The sequence below is a fragment of the Zea mays genome, chromosome 4 (assembly GCF_902167145.1).
Source record: "Zea mays cultivar B73 chromosome 4, Zm-B73-REFERENCE-NAM-5.0, whole genome shotgun sequence".
NCBI lineage: Eukaryota > Viridiplantae > Streptophyta > Magnoliopsida > Poales > Poaceae > Zea > Zea mays.
The window spans coordinates 143,332,528-143,351,293 of NC_050099.1; the positions used below are offsets into that span (position 1 = coordinate 143,332,528).

The 18,766-nt window shown below is 42.8% G+C and overlaps 1 protein-coding gene across 3 annotated transcripts; it reads left to right on the plus strand.

The window, feature by feature from the left end:
* Positions 1-4,710: 4,710 nt before the first annotated feature.
* LOC103653761 (receptor kinase-like protein Xa21) lies at positions 4,711-8,633 on the plus strand. 3 transcript variants are annotated; one of them, XM_008680573.3, is made up of 4 exons: positions 4,711-4,825; positions 4,899-4,979; positions 5,156-7,778; positions 8,045-8,633. In XM_008680573.3, exons 3-4 carry the CDS (start codon positions 5,174-5,176, stop codon positions 8,410-8,412), a joined length of 2,973 nt encoding a protein of 990 aa, XP_008678795.1. In that variant the 5' UTR covers positions 4,711-4,825; positions 4,899-4,979; positions 5,156-5,173; the 3' UTR covers positions 8,413-8,633. The 3 variants fall into 3 exon arrangements, with proteins under 3 accessions (XP_008678795.1, XP_035823243.1, XP_020408219.1); XM_035967350.1 differs by having other exon boundaries at positions 7,125-7,778; XM_020552630.2 differs by lacking the exon at positions 4,711-4,825 and having other exon boundaries at positions 4,860-4,979; positions 8,045-8,557.
* The last annotated feature ends 10,133 nt before the right edge of the window (positions 8,634-18,766 follow it).

The following is an 18,766-nucleotide window of genomic DNA, read 5'->3' on the forward strand; positions in this document are numbered from 1 at the left end:
TCAATGGCAATCCATGATTGTGTGGAGGAGCCATGAATTTGCATATGCCTTCATGCCATACTATGTCTAGAAGAGTAAGAACCATAATCTATTTGGTTAAAATATTGATCCCAATATTTGGATTCATGAATATTTGTGTGATGTTGTATTTATGATCATCAAATCCTTATGTTAGAATGTAAATACTGTCAGATATATTGTAAATGTTATTACGTATCACGTACAACCCCTCGCATAATAGACGTGCGTGAATCTAGGTGGTTCCTGTGATTGTCGAGCCAACATGAGAGACATGGATATGTTTGGGACGTCGTATTCATGATTGTAAAATCCTCAAGTTTGAGCTTAAATGGTATCATATATAGCGTAATTGGTGTTACAATGGTTAGTGTAATGTCATGGATGACCCCCACGTAACTAGCGTGCGTGAATCTAGGTGGATACGTAGATATCGAGCCAATGTGAGATACATGGATATCTCTAGGACATCATATTCATGATCGTAAAGTCTTGAAGTTTGATCGTAAAAAGTGTCAGATATTGCAAATATTGTTACAATGGTTAGTGCGAACTCTAGCACCAGCACACCTTTATCTCTCTAGTCATAGAAGACGAGGAGGTGACCGATGTGGGGCAACATGTGGTGGAGGCGCTCGCTGCCGTTGTGGACCTTCACGGTGGCGAGGGAGACGATGAGGTAGGCAAGGTTGAGAGCACCTAGAGGGGTGGGGTGAATAGGTGATCCTGTAAAATCAAACACTAAATAGCTACAAGACTTAGTTTATTAGAGAGTTAGTGTGACTAAGTAGCTTTGAAGCAAGTTCTTGTGAACACAACAATCACAGAGAAAGCAACAAAAGAGACACACGATTTTTATCCCGTGGTTCGGCCAAGTAACACTTGCCTACTTCCACGTTGTGGCGTCCCAATGGACGAGGGTTGCACTTAACCCCTTTCAAGTGATCCGATGATCAACTTGAATACCACAGTCTTTTCCTTTAGAGTATTTTCCCGTGTGCGAGGAATCTCCACAATTTGGAGTCTCTCGCCCTTACAATAGATATCACAAAGAAAGCACAGAGTAAGGTTGGGGAGAGCAACACACGCAAGACTCAAATCCACAGCACAACCACGCACACAAGTCACGACTTGAGCTCGAAACGCAACACACGGAGTTCGCAACTCAAATGGAGCTCAAATCACTAACACAAAGAATCAAATGCGTGGAGTCGGAGTCTGGGAGTCTTAGACTGTTTCTTGAAAGCTTGGTTATTTGCTCCATGCACCTAGGGGTCCCTTTTATAGCCCCAAGGCAGCTAGGAGCCGTTGGAGACCAACTTGGAAGGCAATTCCTGCCTTCTGTTGAGTGGTGCACCGGACAGTCCGGTGCACCACCGGACAGTCACTGTAGCTGTCCGGTGCGCGATCGCCTTCCAAATCAGGCGCATCCGACCGTTACTCCTCCGGGCCCGTTGGCGCACCGGACAGTCCGGTGCACCAGCTGACCGTTGGAGCAGTCCACGTGTCGCCCGCAGTTTGTGCGACCGACCGTTGGCGCTGGCGACCGATGGCTCACCGGACAGTCTGGTGAATTATAGCCACGTCGCCTTTTCCGTTTCCCGGGAGCGACTAGTTCACCGCAGATGACTCACCGGACAATTTGGTGAATTATAGCCGTACAACTCCGTCAGCTCCCGAGAGCGGCCTCTTCACCGTTGACCAGCCTGGCGCACCGGACACTGTCCGGTGCACCACTGGACAGTCCGGTGTGCCAGGCCGAGCTGGAGTTTGGCTGCACACAGCCAAGTCTTTCCAATTCGTTTCTTTTCTTCTCGGCTATGTTTCTAGCACTTAGATAAACACATTAGTATTCAAGACACAATGTACTAAGTCTAGAAACATACCTTGTACCTTGATTTGCACTTTTTACACATTTAGCAGATGAGGACTCAGATAATATGTGTTGGACATCTAATCACCAAAATACTTATAGAAATTTGCCTAAGGGCATATTTCCCTTTCAAAGGTAGTCGGCCGGAGGGGCCCTCGACCTCCTCGCCACTGTCGGGCGCCACTAACATTGGAGCAGCCACCAGTCATATTAGCACCACGATGAGCTAGAGTCAGCGGCTACTTAATGCAGTACTACAACTATGAAGAGGCCAAGGTGGCGCGGGTGTTCGACGATGAGTGTGATGACGACCGCATGCTCTTTAGCAGCGACGTTGTGCTGGTGTCGGTGCCGAGCACCTCCTCTGCGATGCTGTCTCCCATGCAGGCGTCGCTCCTGCGTCTAGTGGTGGTCACTGCAGTAGGCACTAATTCGACGCGCATCGCCGCCGGGTCATCGTTGGTGGGAACCTATTTATCCTGAAAGTCCTCAAAATAATAAAACAATAGCTATCTTTAGGTTTGTTTCAGGCACAATTAAGTGGCCTTCGTCTCGGCGACACCCACGAGTATAGCATGAAGACACCTTTGGCATCATTGATTGAACGAAGCATGAGGGAATTGACAAAGTCCGAAGCATTAGCTCTAGAGGGAAAACAAGGGATTAAAAAGTATGAGCGACATGTCTCCGCGAGGAAATTACAACGTTATCCTCAACTGATTTTGTATTTCGTACATGTAACTCATGGACATAAATGTAATTTTATACCAATTTGTATGTCGAGTCGCCACTATAAATAGAGCTACAGTGTCATGCATAAGGGGGACGACAACCATGTTTTGTGGAACCACTCAGCCTCCAAACATACGAAGCACTCTTACCTTCAGATCATTGTCTAAATCTCCGAAGGTATAACTAGATCATTTTTAATCAAGGAGGAATAAATAAAGAGATATATTAGTATTAACCCATCCTAAACACCTTTACTCGTTTTGTTTACCTTATATTCATGATTATTTCAATCTCCTTCCTTTAATCTATCCCTCCATAAAGAGTGGATTAAAGGAGAGAAAACCTTGTCACTTTAATTATGTTCCCTTGTTTTTGTCCCTCGTAGGTATCAGGTGACCAATAGTCACCGACGACAGCGCCTGTATGGAGGTGAGTGGGAGAGACGACAACTAGGGTTGAGGGCAAATGGCGACATCGCGAGTAGTCGGACATGTTTTATAGGCGTTTCAGGGCCTAGGTCAACCCTTTCTTGAGGTGGTGCAGCTGAACCAAAAGGTATCATTAGATCGGGGCTTCCTCTAGTTATTGCAAATACAAGACTCCTTATATATATATATATATATATATATATATATATATATATATATGACCCAACTGACAGACAAATGTCCCACCGATCAAACCAGCTAGCTAACCAAACCGTTCTGGATCCGCAATCCACTAACGGGTCTGTAAGGCGTGTACATTTCATTGGCTCTATGGACCCACGACTCCCCCTCATGCACACCCACCCGTGCCCCACATCTTCTTTCAGTAATTTGTGCTTGGTCATTCATCACTCAATTTTAGTAATTATTAGTATGCACATTAATTATTGGTAAAAAAGAACAATTACTAACGAACCATCCAATAATTTTATTTAATCATTTTTTAAAAAGTTTAGTCATTTTTGGAAACGTCCAATAATTGTATTCAGTCATTTTTTGAAATGTTAAGTAACTACCAAGACAACAACAATTGATGTTCTTTTCTCAAAGTCCATATGGAGACTCCAAGCCACGCTGCTCTTTTTTGTTGGAAACCAAACATCTAAAAAATAGGAATGAAGCCACTCCATTTTCTTCCACTCCTCAACTAAATACACCCTAAAATGATCGGACATGAACGCTGTCATTTCCTCCACATTCATATCGCTCTCTAACAAAACAACTAACTGAACGGCTCCGCTCTATTATACTCTTCAATAAAAAAATAGAACTCCGTTCTCCTCGATAAACATAGAATGAATTAGCTCATTCTCAAAGACCGAAATTGTCTCTCCAACCAAACACATCATAAACCGCTCCAAGCCTACAACATATATAAAACTAGATACATAGACATCCAGAGAGTTTCAAGCTAAATTCTTGCGTGATGGTGGAACCGGCTAATGGGGACAAGCACTTTGCAATTGTGTACAAACTGGTAATGGCTATTTTCTGGGTTGAAGAAGGGATAACTAGCAATGGCTAGCAGCATATCACCAGAGGTAAGCAGGCAAGCAGAGGGCGAGAGACCAACTACATCAATAATGGTGCTGATTATGAATAATTCCCAACGCCAACTACATCAATAATGGTGATCTTGCGTAGTTTGAACTTGAGATTTCAAATTTGGGGAAAACTGGTCCTGCATATTGTACATTTGTCTCTCTCGTTGAACATCTTACATACAATCTCACGCTCAAATTAGAAAAAAAATCTTTTAACCATTTTTCGAAATGGTCAGATAAACCTATTTTATCCTTGCTAAACAAATCTAATTGTTCACTGAATATTGCTCCAATTCCAACGGCATTAACACTTCCCCAGAATCGTGCCATGCACTACATTAACGGCACTGACTAGACCCGCTACCGTGTCAGCTGTCAAGAGGTAACTTACGAATGAATCATGTCCACACGATACATTTTGGAAGCACGATCATCACACACACACAAAAAAAAAATTGATTTGAACAGGAAAATTCAGCCCCAATAGACCATTCAAGGGGCTAATTATTGGCTGGCACGATTCGAGGTTGGACACTCCGAAACAATATCTTGCGACGGGATGGAAGCGCAGTAACTGCCGAGTTTGACGGACTCAGGATCGTCGCTGGGATCGGATGGCGGTCAAGCTAAGGCGTAATGATGGGACGGGATGGAAGCTAAGCTAAGGCGTCGTAAGTACAAGTGTGTGGACGTAATGATGCTGTAAAACTGTTTTTAAACACCTAGGGCCTCATCTGCCCGCAGGTCATTCAGCTTAAAAATTCGAACTCCCATTAGCAAGCAAAACGAAGCAGATCAAAAGGACATACTTCCGGCGGAACAGAGGTACTCTACTCTCTCTCTCTCTCTTGCTGCTCAGTATTATTAGTACTCAGTTATTTTTGTTACTTGTGTAAAGGTTCCAAGATATAGTGGGGTGTCTGCCTTCAATTTTTTAAACATGGCATCTGTCGTTCGTAGTTCTTGGCTTCTCTAGTAATAGCACAAGTTTATGCTTGCAGGTGCCAATTAAGAGCATCATGCGTAACTCTAAGCCGCCGAGCAAACTGGCCATGCTTATGGCGTTGCTGTCGCTGTCGTTTCTGTTTTGTTATGGAGTCGAGAAGGTCCATTGCTCGACGGTTCACGAGAACAACCAAGATTTTCACTCTCTGCTCGATTTCAAGAAGGGCATCACCAACGATCCAAATGGAGCCATGAGCAATTGGACCAACAACACTCATTTCTGCCGGTGGAACGGTGTGAAGTGTACCTTGACACCGCCATATCGTGTCATGGAGCTCAACCTCACTGGCAACGACTTGGCTGGCCGAATCTCCACCTCTGTTGGAAACCTGACCTACCTTAGTTTGCTAGCACTACCAAATAATAGATTTAGCGGCCCAATACCTCCCCTTAACAAACTCCAAAACCTAAGTTACCTTTCCCTGGACAACAACTTTTTGAATGGTGTGATTCCTGAGTCACTTACAAACTGTTCCAACTTAGACACACTAGGTCTCTCTAAAAATAACCTCACAGGTGTTATTCCTCCTAGCATAGGTTCTCTTACCAAGCTAAAAGTTATTTTCCTTTATAAAAATAATTTGTCCGGGGTCATCCCATCAAGCCTAGGTAACATCACCAATTTATCTGTAATCGCTCTTTCAGAAAATCAACTCAATGGACTTATTCCCACTGAGTTATGGCAAATGCCACACATAGCGTCTTTGTACCTGTTTTGTAATAATCTATCCGGTGAAATCCCACAAACTATATCTAATTTATCTTCTCTTCAAGAGCTATCCTTGGCAGTCAATATGCTGAGCAACACTTTGCCATCCAACTTCGGCCATGCCCTCCCTAATCTCAAATTGCTATACTTGGGAGGCAACTTGTTTGAAGGACAAATTCCAGATTCTCTAGGCAATGTTTCAGGTCTAGTACATTTGGATATGTCCTACAATAAGTTGACTGGCAAAATCCATAGCATATTTGGAAAACTTTTAGGGCTATCTTTTTTAAACCTCGAGGAAAATATGTTTGAAGCGAGTGATAGTGCAAGTTGGGATTTCTTTGTTGACCTGATAGCGTGCAGTTCCCTGACGGTGCTTTCATTGGCTAGCAATAATCTGCAGGGAGCTATACCAAATTCCATTGCTAACCTATCCACCAACCTCAGAAATCTACTAATGAGCGACAACCACCTATCCGGAGTAGTCCCCCCAAGTATTGGGAAATTGAATGGCTTAATTGAACTTGAACTTGATGGCAACAATTTTACCGGTACAATTGAGGATTGGATGCCAAAGTTGACAAGCCTACAAAAGTTATATCTCCATGACAATAGCTTTGAAGGTACAATCCCACCTTCCATTAGTAACCTTGCTCATTTGACACTTTTGGATTTTTCAAATAATAAATTCACTGGTTCAATACCACCTAGCATGGGAAACATTCAACTTCTGATCAATTTGAGCCTTAGCAACAACAATTTCAGAGGGACAATACCTGCCAAGTTTGGGGACCTTAAACAATTAGTCTTCCTTGATGTTTCATCGAACGAACTTGGTGGGGAAATTCCTAATAGTTTGGGCCAGTGCCAAAATCTAGCCGCCATTAAAATGGACCAAAATGTTCTTATAGGAAACATCCCGACCTCCTTCAGTAATCTAAAAAGCTTGAGCTTGCTCAATCTTTCCCACAACAAATTATCAGGCCCCTTGCCAAATTATTTGAATGATCTAAAGCTTCTCAATAAAATTGACCTATCTTACAATAATTTCCATGGAGAGATACCAAAAGCTGGTATATTAGATAATTCTACACTTGTTTCACTGGATGGCAATTCAGGATTGTGTGGAGGAGCCATGAATCTGCATATGCCTTCATGCCATACTATTTCTAGAAGAGCAAGAACCATAAGCGATTTGGTTAAAATATTGATCCCCATGTTTGGATTAATGTCCCTGCTACATCTTGTCTATCTAGTCTTTGGGAAGAAGACTTCAAGAAGACCACATCTATCACAACGTTCTTTTGGTGAGCACTTTGAGAAAGTTACTTACAATGATCTTGCCAAAGCAACAAGGGACTTCTCAGAATACAACCTAATTGGAAGAGGAAGCTATGGTTCAGTGTACAGTGGGAAATTGAAGGAAGTGGAAGTGGCTGTCAAGGTTTTTAACCTTGAGATGCAAGGTGCAGACAAAAGCTTCTTGGTAGAGTGTGAAACGCTGAGAAGTATTCAACATCGGAATCTTCTTCCCATCATAACTGCATGCTCGAGTATAGATACAACGGGAAATTCTTTTAAGGCTTTAATTTATGAGCTTATGCCTAATGGGAACTTGGATAAATGGATACATCACAAAGACAATGAGGCACTTCCAAAGCGTCTAAGCTTAGCTCAAAGAATTGCAGTTGTCGTCAATGTAGCTGATGCATTGGATTATTTACACCACGACTGTGGAAGGCCCACCATCCATTGTGACTTGAAGCCAAGCAACATCCTTCTCGGTGACGATATGAATGCTGTCTTGGCAGATTTTGGCATTGCACATCTTTATTCTGATTCTCAGTCAACTTGGACAAGTTCATTTAGTTCGATCGGTGTCAAGGGGTCAATTGGCTATATCCCTCCAGGTATATATGCAACCTCCTCCCCCGTCTCTCTATAACACATTATAAAATCCTATCTTTTCATGATTCAAGGGTGTTTGCTTTCTATGGACTAATTAGTCCTCCTTTTTACTTTGTTTTAGTCCCTAAATTAATAAATATGGCCCTAAAACTTTATTTTAGTTTCCGTATTTAACATTTAGTAACTAAAATAGAATAAAATAGAGTGAATAAAAATTAGTTCCTAAAAATCAAACAGCCCCTTATTTTGTATGCATTTTTCTATCTAGAGTACGGAGGTGGTGGCTCTGTATCGACGTCCGGGGATGTTTATAGTTTTGGTGTAGTGTGCTTGGAGATTTTGATCGGCAAAAGGCCGATAGATCCTGTGTTCATCGGGGGACTAGACATCATCAGCTTCGTCAAGAACAGTTTTCCAGATCAAATATTTCACATTATGGATTCACATCTTGTGGAAGAATGCGAGCATTTAATTCAGGACAATAAAGTAACAAACGAAGAAATGTACCAGTGCCTGGTGGATCTGCTGCAAGTAGCGCTTTCTTGCACGTGCTCATTACCATCTGAACGGTCGAACATGAAGCAGGTAGCAAGCAAACTGCATGCAATCAAGACGTCACAAATTGGATATAAATAATCCATGTAAAATTAGGTGTACCGTGTACTCCCACGACTAGGAGCGTAAAAATGTACTCTAGCATAAAATTAAGTGTTGTTCATCTACTGTGTGCATGTACTTCAATTGTCCAAAAATATAGATGCACCTATACTGTTTGTGGACATCGTTAATTTCTTTTGTAAGTTCACGTAGAATATCTTATATTTCTAGATAAATTGGAAATGTTCGAATTTCTTGCATTTGTAAATCGAGGTCGTATAGAACCGCATTGGTATGTACAACCCAACTCAATTCACGCAAACCAAAAGTTTAGTATTCGGTCGCTACATTCACTACCGGAATTTAGCTCTTTGTCGAGTGCCACGCAAAAAACTCTCGGTAAAAGAAAACACTCGGCGAAAAAGCTCTTTGCCGAGTTTTTTTACACTCGGCAAACAAATACAACACTCGGCAAAGAGCTCTTTGCCGAGTGCTTTTTTCCAACACTAGGCAAAGACAATTTAAAAATCACATTTAAAGCAGTAAATTAATTCAAATGAAAAAGTTTTCAACTATAAATTTGTATAACTCATCATGATGTATTTATATATTGAACATTTCTTCATATGACAAAATAAAAATAAATTTGTTCATAAAACCTATATCTCTCTCGTAGTTTATTAAACTACGAAAGAGATGTATAGAATTTGTGCTTATTGTTAGAACCATCATGTGAGATGAACAAATGACTAAACAACCAAAATAAACTTTGTATATCTTGAGAAGTTATAGAAGTTTGTAGTTGACAACTTTTTTATTTGAAGTCATATTGTCAACGAAAACTACGTCTGAATTTTAAAAATTTAAAATTTGAATTTTGAAAACGATCTCGAAAGAAAAAATCACCAATATGAAAGTTGTAGGTATTGAAGAGTTATGAAACTTTGTAGTTGACAATATTTTGGTTTCAAATCATCTTGTCATGCAAAACTATGTTTGAATTTTGAAATTTGAATTTTTCAAACTATCTCGGATGGAAAAACCATCAAAATAAAAGTTGTAGGTCTTGAAATGTAATGAAACTTTGTAATTGACAACTTTTTGATTTAAAATCATCTTATCATTGAAAAATTCGTGTGAAGTTTTCAAATTTAAAATTCAAATTTTGTAAACGGTCTCGGATGTAGAAACTATTAAAATAAAACTTGTAGATGTCAAAAAGTTATGCAACTTTATAGTTGGTCACATTTTCAAATTAACTCATTTAGTGCCTTAAATAATCAAATTACTCTCGATTTGTTATAGTAAATGGGGAATGAAAACGTAATATAGACATAATTGGTGTAGTAGTGTAGTGGTATAGGAGGGTATGCGCGAGAGAGAGGTTGCGAGGTTTGAAACATATAGCTTTGATTTAAAATAATAGTGAAAAATGATAGGGCAATAAGTAGGGTTGGAGAGTTATTCCTATAGTTTAAAAAAATGTTTTGCTGTTTTTTTTATTCTTAGTTTGTCGAGTGTTTTTCTTTGCCGACTGCTTTTCGACACCTGGGAAAGTTTTTGCCGAGTGTCCGAAAAAAGTACTCGACAAAGAACCCTTTGCCGATAAAATATTTGTTGAGTGTAAAATAGCCTTTGTCGAGTATAAAATAGACACTCAACACAGAACACTATTCCAGTAGTGATTTTTGTCCCATAATCTTGGAGTGTTGTTCCTATAATTTAAAAAAATGTTTTGCTGTTTTTCTTTATTTTTTTTGGATTCTTAATTTGTCGAGTGTTTTTTTTGCCAAGTGCTTTTTGACACTCGGCAAAGTCTTTGCCGAGTGTCCGAAAAAAGTACTCGGCAAAGAACCCTTTACCGATAAAATATTTGCCGAGTGTTACGCTCGGCAAAGGCTTTGCCGAGTGTAAAATAGCCTTTGCCAAGTAGACACTCGGCAAATAACACGATTTTGGTAGTGATTTTTGTCCCATAATCTAAATGATAATTACAATTTTAAGGACTAGTTTAGAAACTCAAATTTCCTCCGTAATTTTTGGAGATTGAAAGGAAAATTAACTAATTTTCTTCTTAATCCTCAGGAATCTTGGATGGGACTTAAGTTTTAAACTAGCTCTAACAAAATGAAAACTCGTTTATATAGAACTGTGCAAATCAGGAATCCTCCTAGACAAACCGTATTGGCGTTGGCATATTGAATGAATGAACGAAGACAATATTAATTCGTGAAATGTATACTACATGGCTGCTTCACCTATAGCTTGAGCTCGACTCTACCTTCCACTAGTACACAGAAGCTCTATAGTGGCGGTTCTAAACATATTTACACTGGCGTTTTTCAGTACCGCCAGTGTTAGGGGTCAGTGAAAATCAGCATTTCCACTGGCGGTTATTTTGGAACCGCCAGTGAAAAGTGCATTTTCACTGGCGGTTTTCTTAAGGAACCGCCAGTGAAAATTGCATTTTCACTGGCGGCTGAATAAAGAAAACCGCCAGTGAAAATGCATTTCCACTGGCGGTTTTATAAAGCAAACCGCCAGTGGAAATGCACTTTTCACTGGCGGTTTTCTTTATTTAGCCGCCAGTGGAAGTTTTCCCGCCTTTTTTCAAAATTTCAAACAATACTGAATTATATATATATTTATTTACACACACACAAACTTATATATATATAGATCTATATTGATATTGAAAGCAACATGAATTAAATTCTATCATACATTTATATACATCAAAGTATTCTGTTTACAACCATATATCCTTCATGCATTCTATACATCATAAGTTTTCACCTAAGCTCTAATAACTATCTCGGCTAAGAGATAATCTACTAATTTCTGTTAGTATTCTAAACTCTGGCAAAGCTAATGTTCCGGAAGCATCGTGATATTTTCCTTCTGCGGGAATGACCTCTTTCAATATGAATGTGCAGAGGTCCTCGACTATGCCATACAATGCAGCTTCGGTCAAGTTCTCCGGGTTTCCTCGTTGAAATTGCTGTAAAGGAATTTTATAAACATCATCTATTTATACTCAATAATAACACATTTGCATCTTTAATGACATAAATACATACTTGACTATTACTAATAATCAAGGTTCAGCTAGGCGCTAGGCGGAATCTAGGCGGTGACCCATTGCCTAGCGCCTAGTCGGGAGTACTCGGTCTTAGGCGCTTCTAGGCGCTTTTCTAGGCGTTTTGGCAATATAGCCATAAATTATATATATATTATGTATATAACTATATATACGTATATAACTACTATATATGACTATATGAGCAGGGGAGGAAAGCAGTTTCAGCAGGGGAGGAAAGCAGGGGAGGAAAGCAGGGGAGGGGGATGAGCAGGGAGGGGAGCAGCCGACGGGGGAGGAGAACTCACCGGCGTGGGAGCAGGGACGGGAGCAGCCGGCGGGGGAGCAGCAGGAGGGGATGAGCGCCGGCGGGGGAGGAATTTCTGTGACCGTGTGGGAGGGAGACCGAGCGGCTGCACAGCGCGCGCTAATACTCCCGCGCGCTAAAACTCCCCCGCGCGCGCGCTAAAAACTCCCGCGCGCTCGCCTGCGCGCCCGCCTGCGCGCCCGCTTAGGCGCCTGCGCGCCGCCCACTCGCCGCCTAGGCGCGGCTGAGCGCCGCCTAGTCGCCGCGGCCGCCTAGACGCCGCACAGGACCCTAGGCTACGCGACAGCCTATCGACTAGCGCCTAGGCGTGCCTAATCGCCGCCTAGTCGGCGCCTAGCCGAACACTGCTAATAATACCTTGTCAGGGTTCGTGATGTATCGTCCGTTCACTCTCATGAACTCGCACGCATAGAATCCACATAGGACCGATCCTTGTGGTTGCTTGTGGCACTACATAACGGGAGATTGGTTATTTAGTTGCAACATTGTGTATGATATGTATTCATAAAATCACATACTTACCGGCCAGTGATGATGGATGTCTAGTGGCACGAGTTTTTTCGACAGGTCGTACTTTCCACCTCTCATCTTATAGAATCTATAAGCACTGTGATCTCAAATAGAATCACCATGTTATTCTCAAATTTTAATCGATAAAAGTATGCATGCATAGAAAAGGCTTACAGCTCTAAGATGCTGAGGAATGTTGCATATGTCGAAGGGTCGAAGTTCAAGGAGTCGAGCACCAGCACCTTTCCAACCTTAGGATAAATGAGGAAGCATATCCAGTGGTCCCTGTACGAATCAAATTTGTGATGCATGTGTATTGAAATTATTAATTTTATTTATGCAAAATCACACTTACTTAAAGTTGTACGGGCCATTATGGCTTCCCTGTCTTGAAATTGAAGCATTGCATGTCCTATGTAGGTGGCGTATCGAGCTTCAAAATCCTTCTTCATATCCTTTATACGCTTCTCAACTTCTTCGTCCGTCTTTCCCCGTATTTCATCGTTGTCTTTCCCGATTATAAAAGTGTGGCTTTCCTCGGATATAAGTATTGGGTTGAGATACCCAACCCTTTTACTGGCACTAGCATTGGGCTTGGTACCGTAAAGAATCTCCTGCTGATCATGTTGCATTCTGCAAGTCACACGTGCATGTCAGATATTGAAATTTTATACAGCTCACTAATAATAACACACATATGTGGAAGTATGAGCGACACTTACAATGCAAACATCGTTACAAGTTGCACGTCGAGTCTCTGAATGTTCATCATTAACCACATGTCCTCGAATGTAACAACGGCCTTTTGGTCCGAACCAATAAAAGCATGGTCTGGTATATGCACACTGATGGTGTCGATGCCAACCGATGATGCCCGCATGTACCAGTCATGCAACCTTTTAACACCAGCCGGGACCTTTCTTAGTTTCTCAAGAGGTAGCAGAGGTCTACCCGGCACATATTTTTAGGCACATTTTTGTAATCTGCCTTAGTTGGCTTCTTTATCTTTGCGGCCATTGCCTCAGCCTTTTTTGCAGACTCCTCGTGCTCGGCCAAATCAACAGTTTGTGACGTGAGGCTCCGTCCAATCCCTTTCAAAAACCGAACTGTGCCAGCAGTAGTAGCTTTACTCTTCTTTTTCTGATACGGGGACACCAATTTTGGTATAGGAAGTTTAGATTTCTTTGATGGCCGTGGATCGTTTGATGGCTGTGGAGAAGGTGGATCCCTTGATGGTGGCGTAGACAGTGGGTCACCAAGAGGATGGGGAGGAGAAGGTGGTGGAGCCCTGAATGGTGATGCTTGTGGCGGAGACGGTGGGTCAGAAAAAGGATGAGGAGCAGCATGTGAAGTTTGAGGAGGTGATGATGGATGTACAATAGGAACAGCAATTTGAGAAGGCGGAGACGGTTGGGCCTGCGACGCCTGCGACGAATTCGACCAATCAAGCAATTCGACATCCCTTCGAGGCCAAAGGATAAAATTCTTGATAGCTTGTCCAAGTTTCTCGATACCTTCGGGCCCAGGGATGTCTAGCATGTCGTCCTCGGATCCTTGGACGACCGTCGTCACTTCTACTTTGCAATAATCATCTGGAATATCGTTTCCATGGAACTTGCGTCCTGGGATCGCAAGGCCTGTGGCTACTTTCTTTGTACGTTTATTGTTAATACCATATCTTATAACCAGTGTGCACGCCACAGGCCTTGTGATGTCATCAACTGGATAACGGTCCTTATTTCCCGTTGAAGCAACAGAGCTTGGTAATGTCGTACAATCTGTGGAAGCCGGCGGTTGAGCTGCTGGAATTATTTGTATCAGTGGAGTGGTCATCTGTTGAACAGACATCGCACTCGCCAACTGTTGCATCAATTCTGGAGGAGGATTCGATAGCATTTGAGACATCATGGCTTTGAACTCTTTCTTGGCCTCCTCCTTAAAATAATCCGCCATCTCTTCCTTGTATCGATCACGTTTTTTGTACAGACCTTCCCACTGTGGTCCGAATCCTTCCTTCCATCCTTCCTTAGACGAGATTCCTCGTACACGACCAGGATGCTCAGGGTTACCGAGACCAGCCGTTAGGATGTCTCTTTCCCTTTGTGGCTTAAAAGTTCCTTCGCTCTGCTTAGCTGCCATTGTATATATGTTTTTTGCCGCTTCTTCGACAATGGGATCATCAAAAGATACACCGGTCTCGATTTCCCTTGGTTTTCTAGCACGGAGCCAATTTGCCGCCCTTTCACCAAGTTGCTCGGACAGCGTCGGCAACCCTGCGGCCTTCTTCTCGGCGTCTTCTTGTGTCCATTTAGGAACCTGACGCTTGTAACCACCTGTGCCTAGGTGGTGGCGGTACTTGTTCTTCTTTGATAGTTCTGAATTTGCCTCACTTAGAGATATGAAATCAGGGCTGCTCCTCTGCTCTAGAAATACTGCCCACTGACCTGCTGAGATTTTATATTTTTTTGGTCGGGTCCAGACCTTTCTTTGCAAACTTTGTGTTCATCTCAGACCTCCAGTTTCGGAAATTTATTGCAAGCTGCTTCATCGTGTATTCCTTCACGAGTTCTTCTGAACCCCGAGGCAGAACGAACCTCATTAATAGCTTATTCCATATTTGATTCTTGACATCATCTGACACATCTCTCCACTGTCGTATTGTTATGTCAAGATTATCTCTAACTAAAAACCCAAGTGCATTCCGAAACTTAGGTAGTGCCTCTTCTGGAGCTAGGGGCTGACCTTTCGGGCTCACGTCTGAGATTTTGTATGTTTTGTCGGGAAACTTGTTCAGCCCCCTGTCACCTCTTTTTCGATCGCTCTGCTTCCTTTTCCTTGATGTCTCGGTTGTTGTCTTGGTCTGTTCCGGTGCGTCTTGGGTCGGCTCCGGTACGTCTTCGTATCGTGCCACGACTTCTTCGAGTATCGCACGAAATTCAGACACGACCTCCTATTCATGTAATAAAATGCACAAGAGATCATGCATGTGAAATCAGTAGGGTACACATACGAAGCTAAAGATGCGTACTTTTACCTCAGCTTCTCGTGGATCATAAGTAGGGTCACGTTGCAACTCACGGAGAGCGGCCCTATCTATGCTAGTGGTAGGAAAAGGGTCGCTAGGCGTTTCATATCCTTCACTGCTGGATTGTTCTTGAGCAACACTCTTGTCCATGTGCTCGGGCACTAATCCTTGGTCCTTGATCGGAGAACTCATTGAGCTATATATACACAAATACATAAGCAATAATTAAATACATATTAACACATATTAACGTAAGCAATAATTAAATTCATATTAACAAATAATATAAATAAATACATCCTCGGGCACTAAACCCTTAACCCTAACCCTAACCCTAACCCAAAACCCGAACCCGAACCCTAACCCTAACCCTAACCCTAACCCTAAACCCTTAACCCTAACCCTAACCCAAAACCCGAACCCTTAACCCAAAACCCGAACCCTTAACCCTAAACCCTAACCCTAACCCTAACTATAACCCTTAACCCTAACCCAAAACCCGAACCCTTAACCCAAAACCCGAACCCTTAACCCTAACCCTAACCCTAACTATAACCCTTAACCCTAACCCAAAACCCGAACCCTTAACCCTAACCCTAACCCTAACCCTAACCCTAAACCCTAACCCTTAACCCTAACCCTAACTATAACCCTTAACCCTAACCCTAACCCTTAACCATAACCCTAACCCTAACCCTAACCCTAAACCCTAACCATATAGTATCGTATAGTCGTATAGTATCGTGTAGGACGGGGAGAGAGTCGCATAGGACGTATAAAGAGGGAGAGAGGGAGAATCGTATGGATATTATCGAGTTACGTATAGAGAGGGAGAGAGGGAGAGTCGTATAGGACGAGGAGAGGGAGAGAGGGAGAGTCGCATAGGACGTATAGAGAGGGAGAGAGGGAGAGTCGTACGGAAATTATCGAGTTCAGATCGAATTCGGATCGGATCGGATACGTATATTATCGAGTTGTGACGGATAAAATTACAATGTATATATTCAACATACATTTGAACACATATGAACACACATATATATATTGAACACATACATTTGAACACATATGAACACACATATATATTGAACACATACATTTGAACACATATGAACACATATATATATTGAACACATACATTTGAACACATATATAACACACATATGAATAAAAATAAGTATTGTATGAGCCCTTCTTTTGTATGAGCCCTCTATCTCTCTCCCTCTCTCTCTATCTCTCTCCCTCTCTCTACATTTGAATACATTTGAACACATTTGAATACATTTGTATGAGCCCTCTATCTCTCTCCCTCTCTCTCTATCTCTCTCCCTCTCTCTACATTTGAATACATTTGAACACATTTGAACACATTTGAATACATTTGTATGAGCCCTCTATCTCTCTCCTCTCCCTCTATCTCCCTCCCTCTCTCTATCTCTCTCCTCTCCCTCCTCTCTCTCTCTCACCCTCCTCTCCCTGCCTCTATCTCTCTCCCTCTCCCTCCTCTCTCTTCCCTCTCCCTCTCCTTCCTCTCTCTTCCTCCCTCTCGGCGGCGGCGGCGCGTGCGCCCTCCTCTCTCCTCCCTCTCCCTATCCCTCCTCTCTCTTCCCTCTCCCTCTCCTTCCTCTCTCTTCCTCCCTCTCGGCGGCGGCGCGTGCCCTAGGGTTTACTAAAACACGGCGGCGGCGGCCCGGTGCGGTAGACGGCGGCGGTACGGCAGATTAGGGGAAAGAGAAAGAAAACCTGGAGACGGCGGTGCGGGGGCGGGAATGGCGGCGTGGGGACGGGCGCGGGGACGATCGCCGGCGAAACCCTCGGGGTCGAAATCCAGCAGCCTGACGGCGTCGTCTTGAAGTGAACTGGCGCCAGGGACTTGTAAATTTTTCGGCTCCCGCGCGCCACCCTTTATATAGGCGCCATTTCTACTGGCGGTTGACAACGAGAACCGCCAGTAGAAATGGCTTCCACAGACTGTAGAAGCCATTTCTACTGGCGGTTGACAACGAGAACCGCCAGTAGAAACTATTTCTACTGGCGGTTGTCATAGAGAACCGCCAGTAGAAATGGCTTCTACAGTCTGTGGAAGCCATTTCTACTGGCGGTTCTCTATGACAACCGCCAGTAGAAATTGTTTTTTATTATTATTTAACATAGTTTTTTATATATTGTTTTACTTCACTTTTTTATATATTATATTAAGTATACTTTTATATATTGTTTAGTATACTTTTACCTCTCTCCATCCACTCTCTCTCCCCTCTCCCTCTCCATCCTCTCTCTCCATCCCCTCTCTCTCTCCTCTCTCTCCATCCTCTCCTCTCTTTCCATCCTCTCTCTCCTCTCCACTCTCTCTCCCCTCTCCCTCTCCATCCTCTCTCTCCTCTCCACTCTCCCTCTCCATCCTCTCTCTCCATCCCCTCTCTCCCCTCTCCCTCTCCATCCTCTCCTCTCTTTCCATCCTCTCTCTCCTCTCCACTCTCTCTTCCCTCTCCCTCTCCATCCTCTATCTCCTCTCCACTCTCTCTCCCCTCTCCCTCTCCATCCTCTCTCTCCATCCCCTCTCTCTCTCCTCTCTCTCCATCCTCTCTCTCCTCTCTCTCCATCCTCTCTCTCCTCTCCCTCTCCTCTCTCTCCTCTCTCTCCCTCTCCTCTCTCTCTATAAAGTCAATAGAAAGTCATGTAAAATTGTAAATGGTAGCCACGAAAATTGAATGAAGACAATTACATGCTTCGGTTTGTCGCTAACAATAATCAATTACATGACAAGTTCCTAACAATAATCAATTACATGACAAATATATAATCTAGGAAGCTATTGTTCTGCCTTGTCCATCGTGGCGTACCCAAGGCAACGAATTGCGTGGGATGCTTCGCTCAACGTTCCTTATCTTGGTTGGATGGTCTATGAAAAGAGACATGTCGTTGAACTGGTTAAAATTCTCTAAATCAGATACACCATCAACTCCTATAGCTTGTTGTTTTCCAGGAAAAACTACATGCTTCGGTTTGTCGGTGCTTTTCTTCTCATTGTTAGAAATGATCTGTTCAGCATAGAAGACCTGTGCAGCACGATTAGCAAGGATCCATGGGTCATCTTTGTAACCTACCTTACTTAGATCAAGAACTCTGACCCCATAGTTGTCTACCGTGACATGTTTGTCTTCAACCCATTGACATCGGAAAACCGAGATCTGAAATGTACCATAGTCTAGTTCCCATATGTCCTCAATAAATCCAAAATATGTAATAATCTCACCAGTTTCATCATCTATGGCCTCGCATCGAACACCACTGTTTTGTGACATGCTCTTTTTGTCCTTGGACTTGGTACAAAATGTGAATCCACTAATGTCATAGGTTTGCCATGTTGTGACCTGGCGTGATGGTCCAGATGCCAAGCCCTTGATGGTTTGTTCTTCTATTGTTTCTCCACGTGGAATGTCCTTCACCA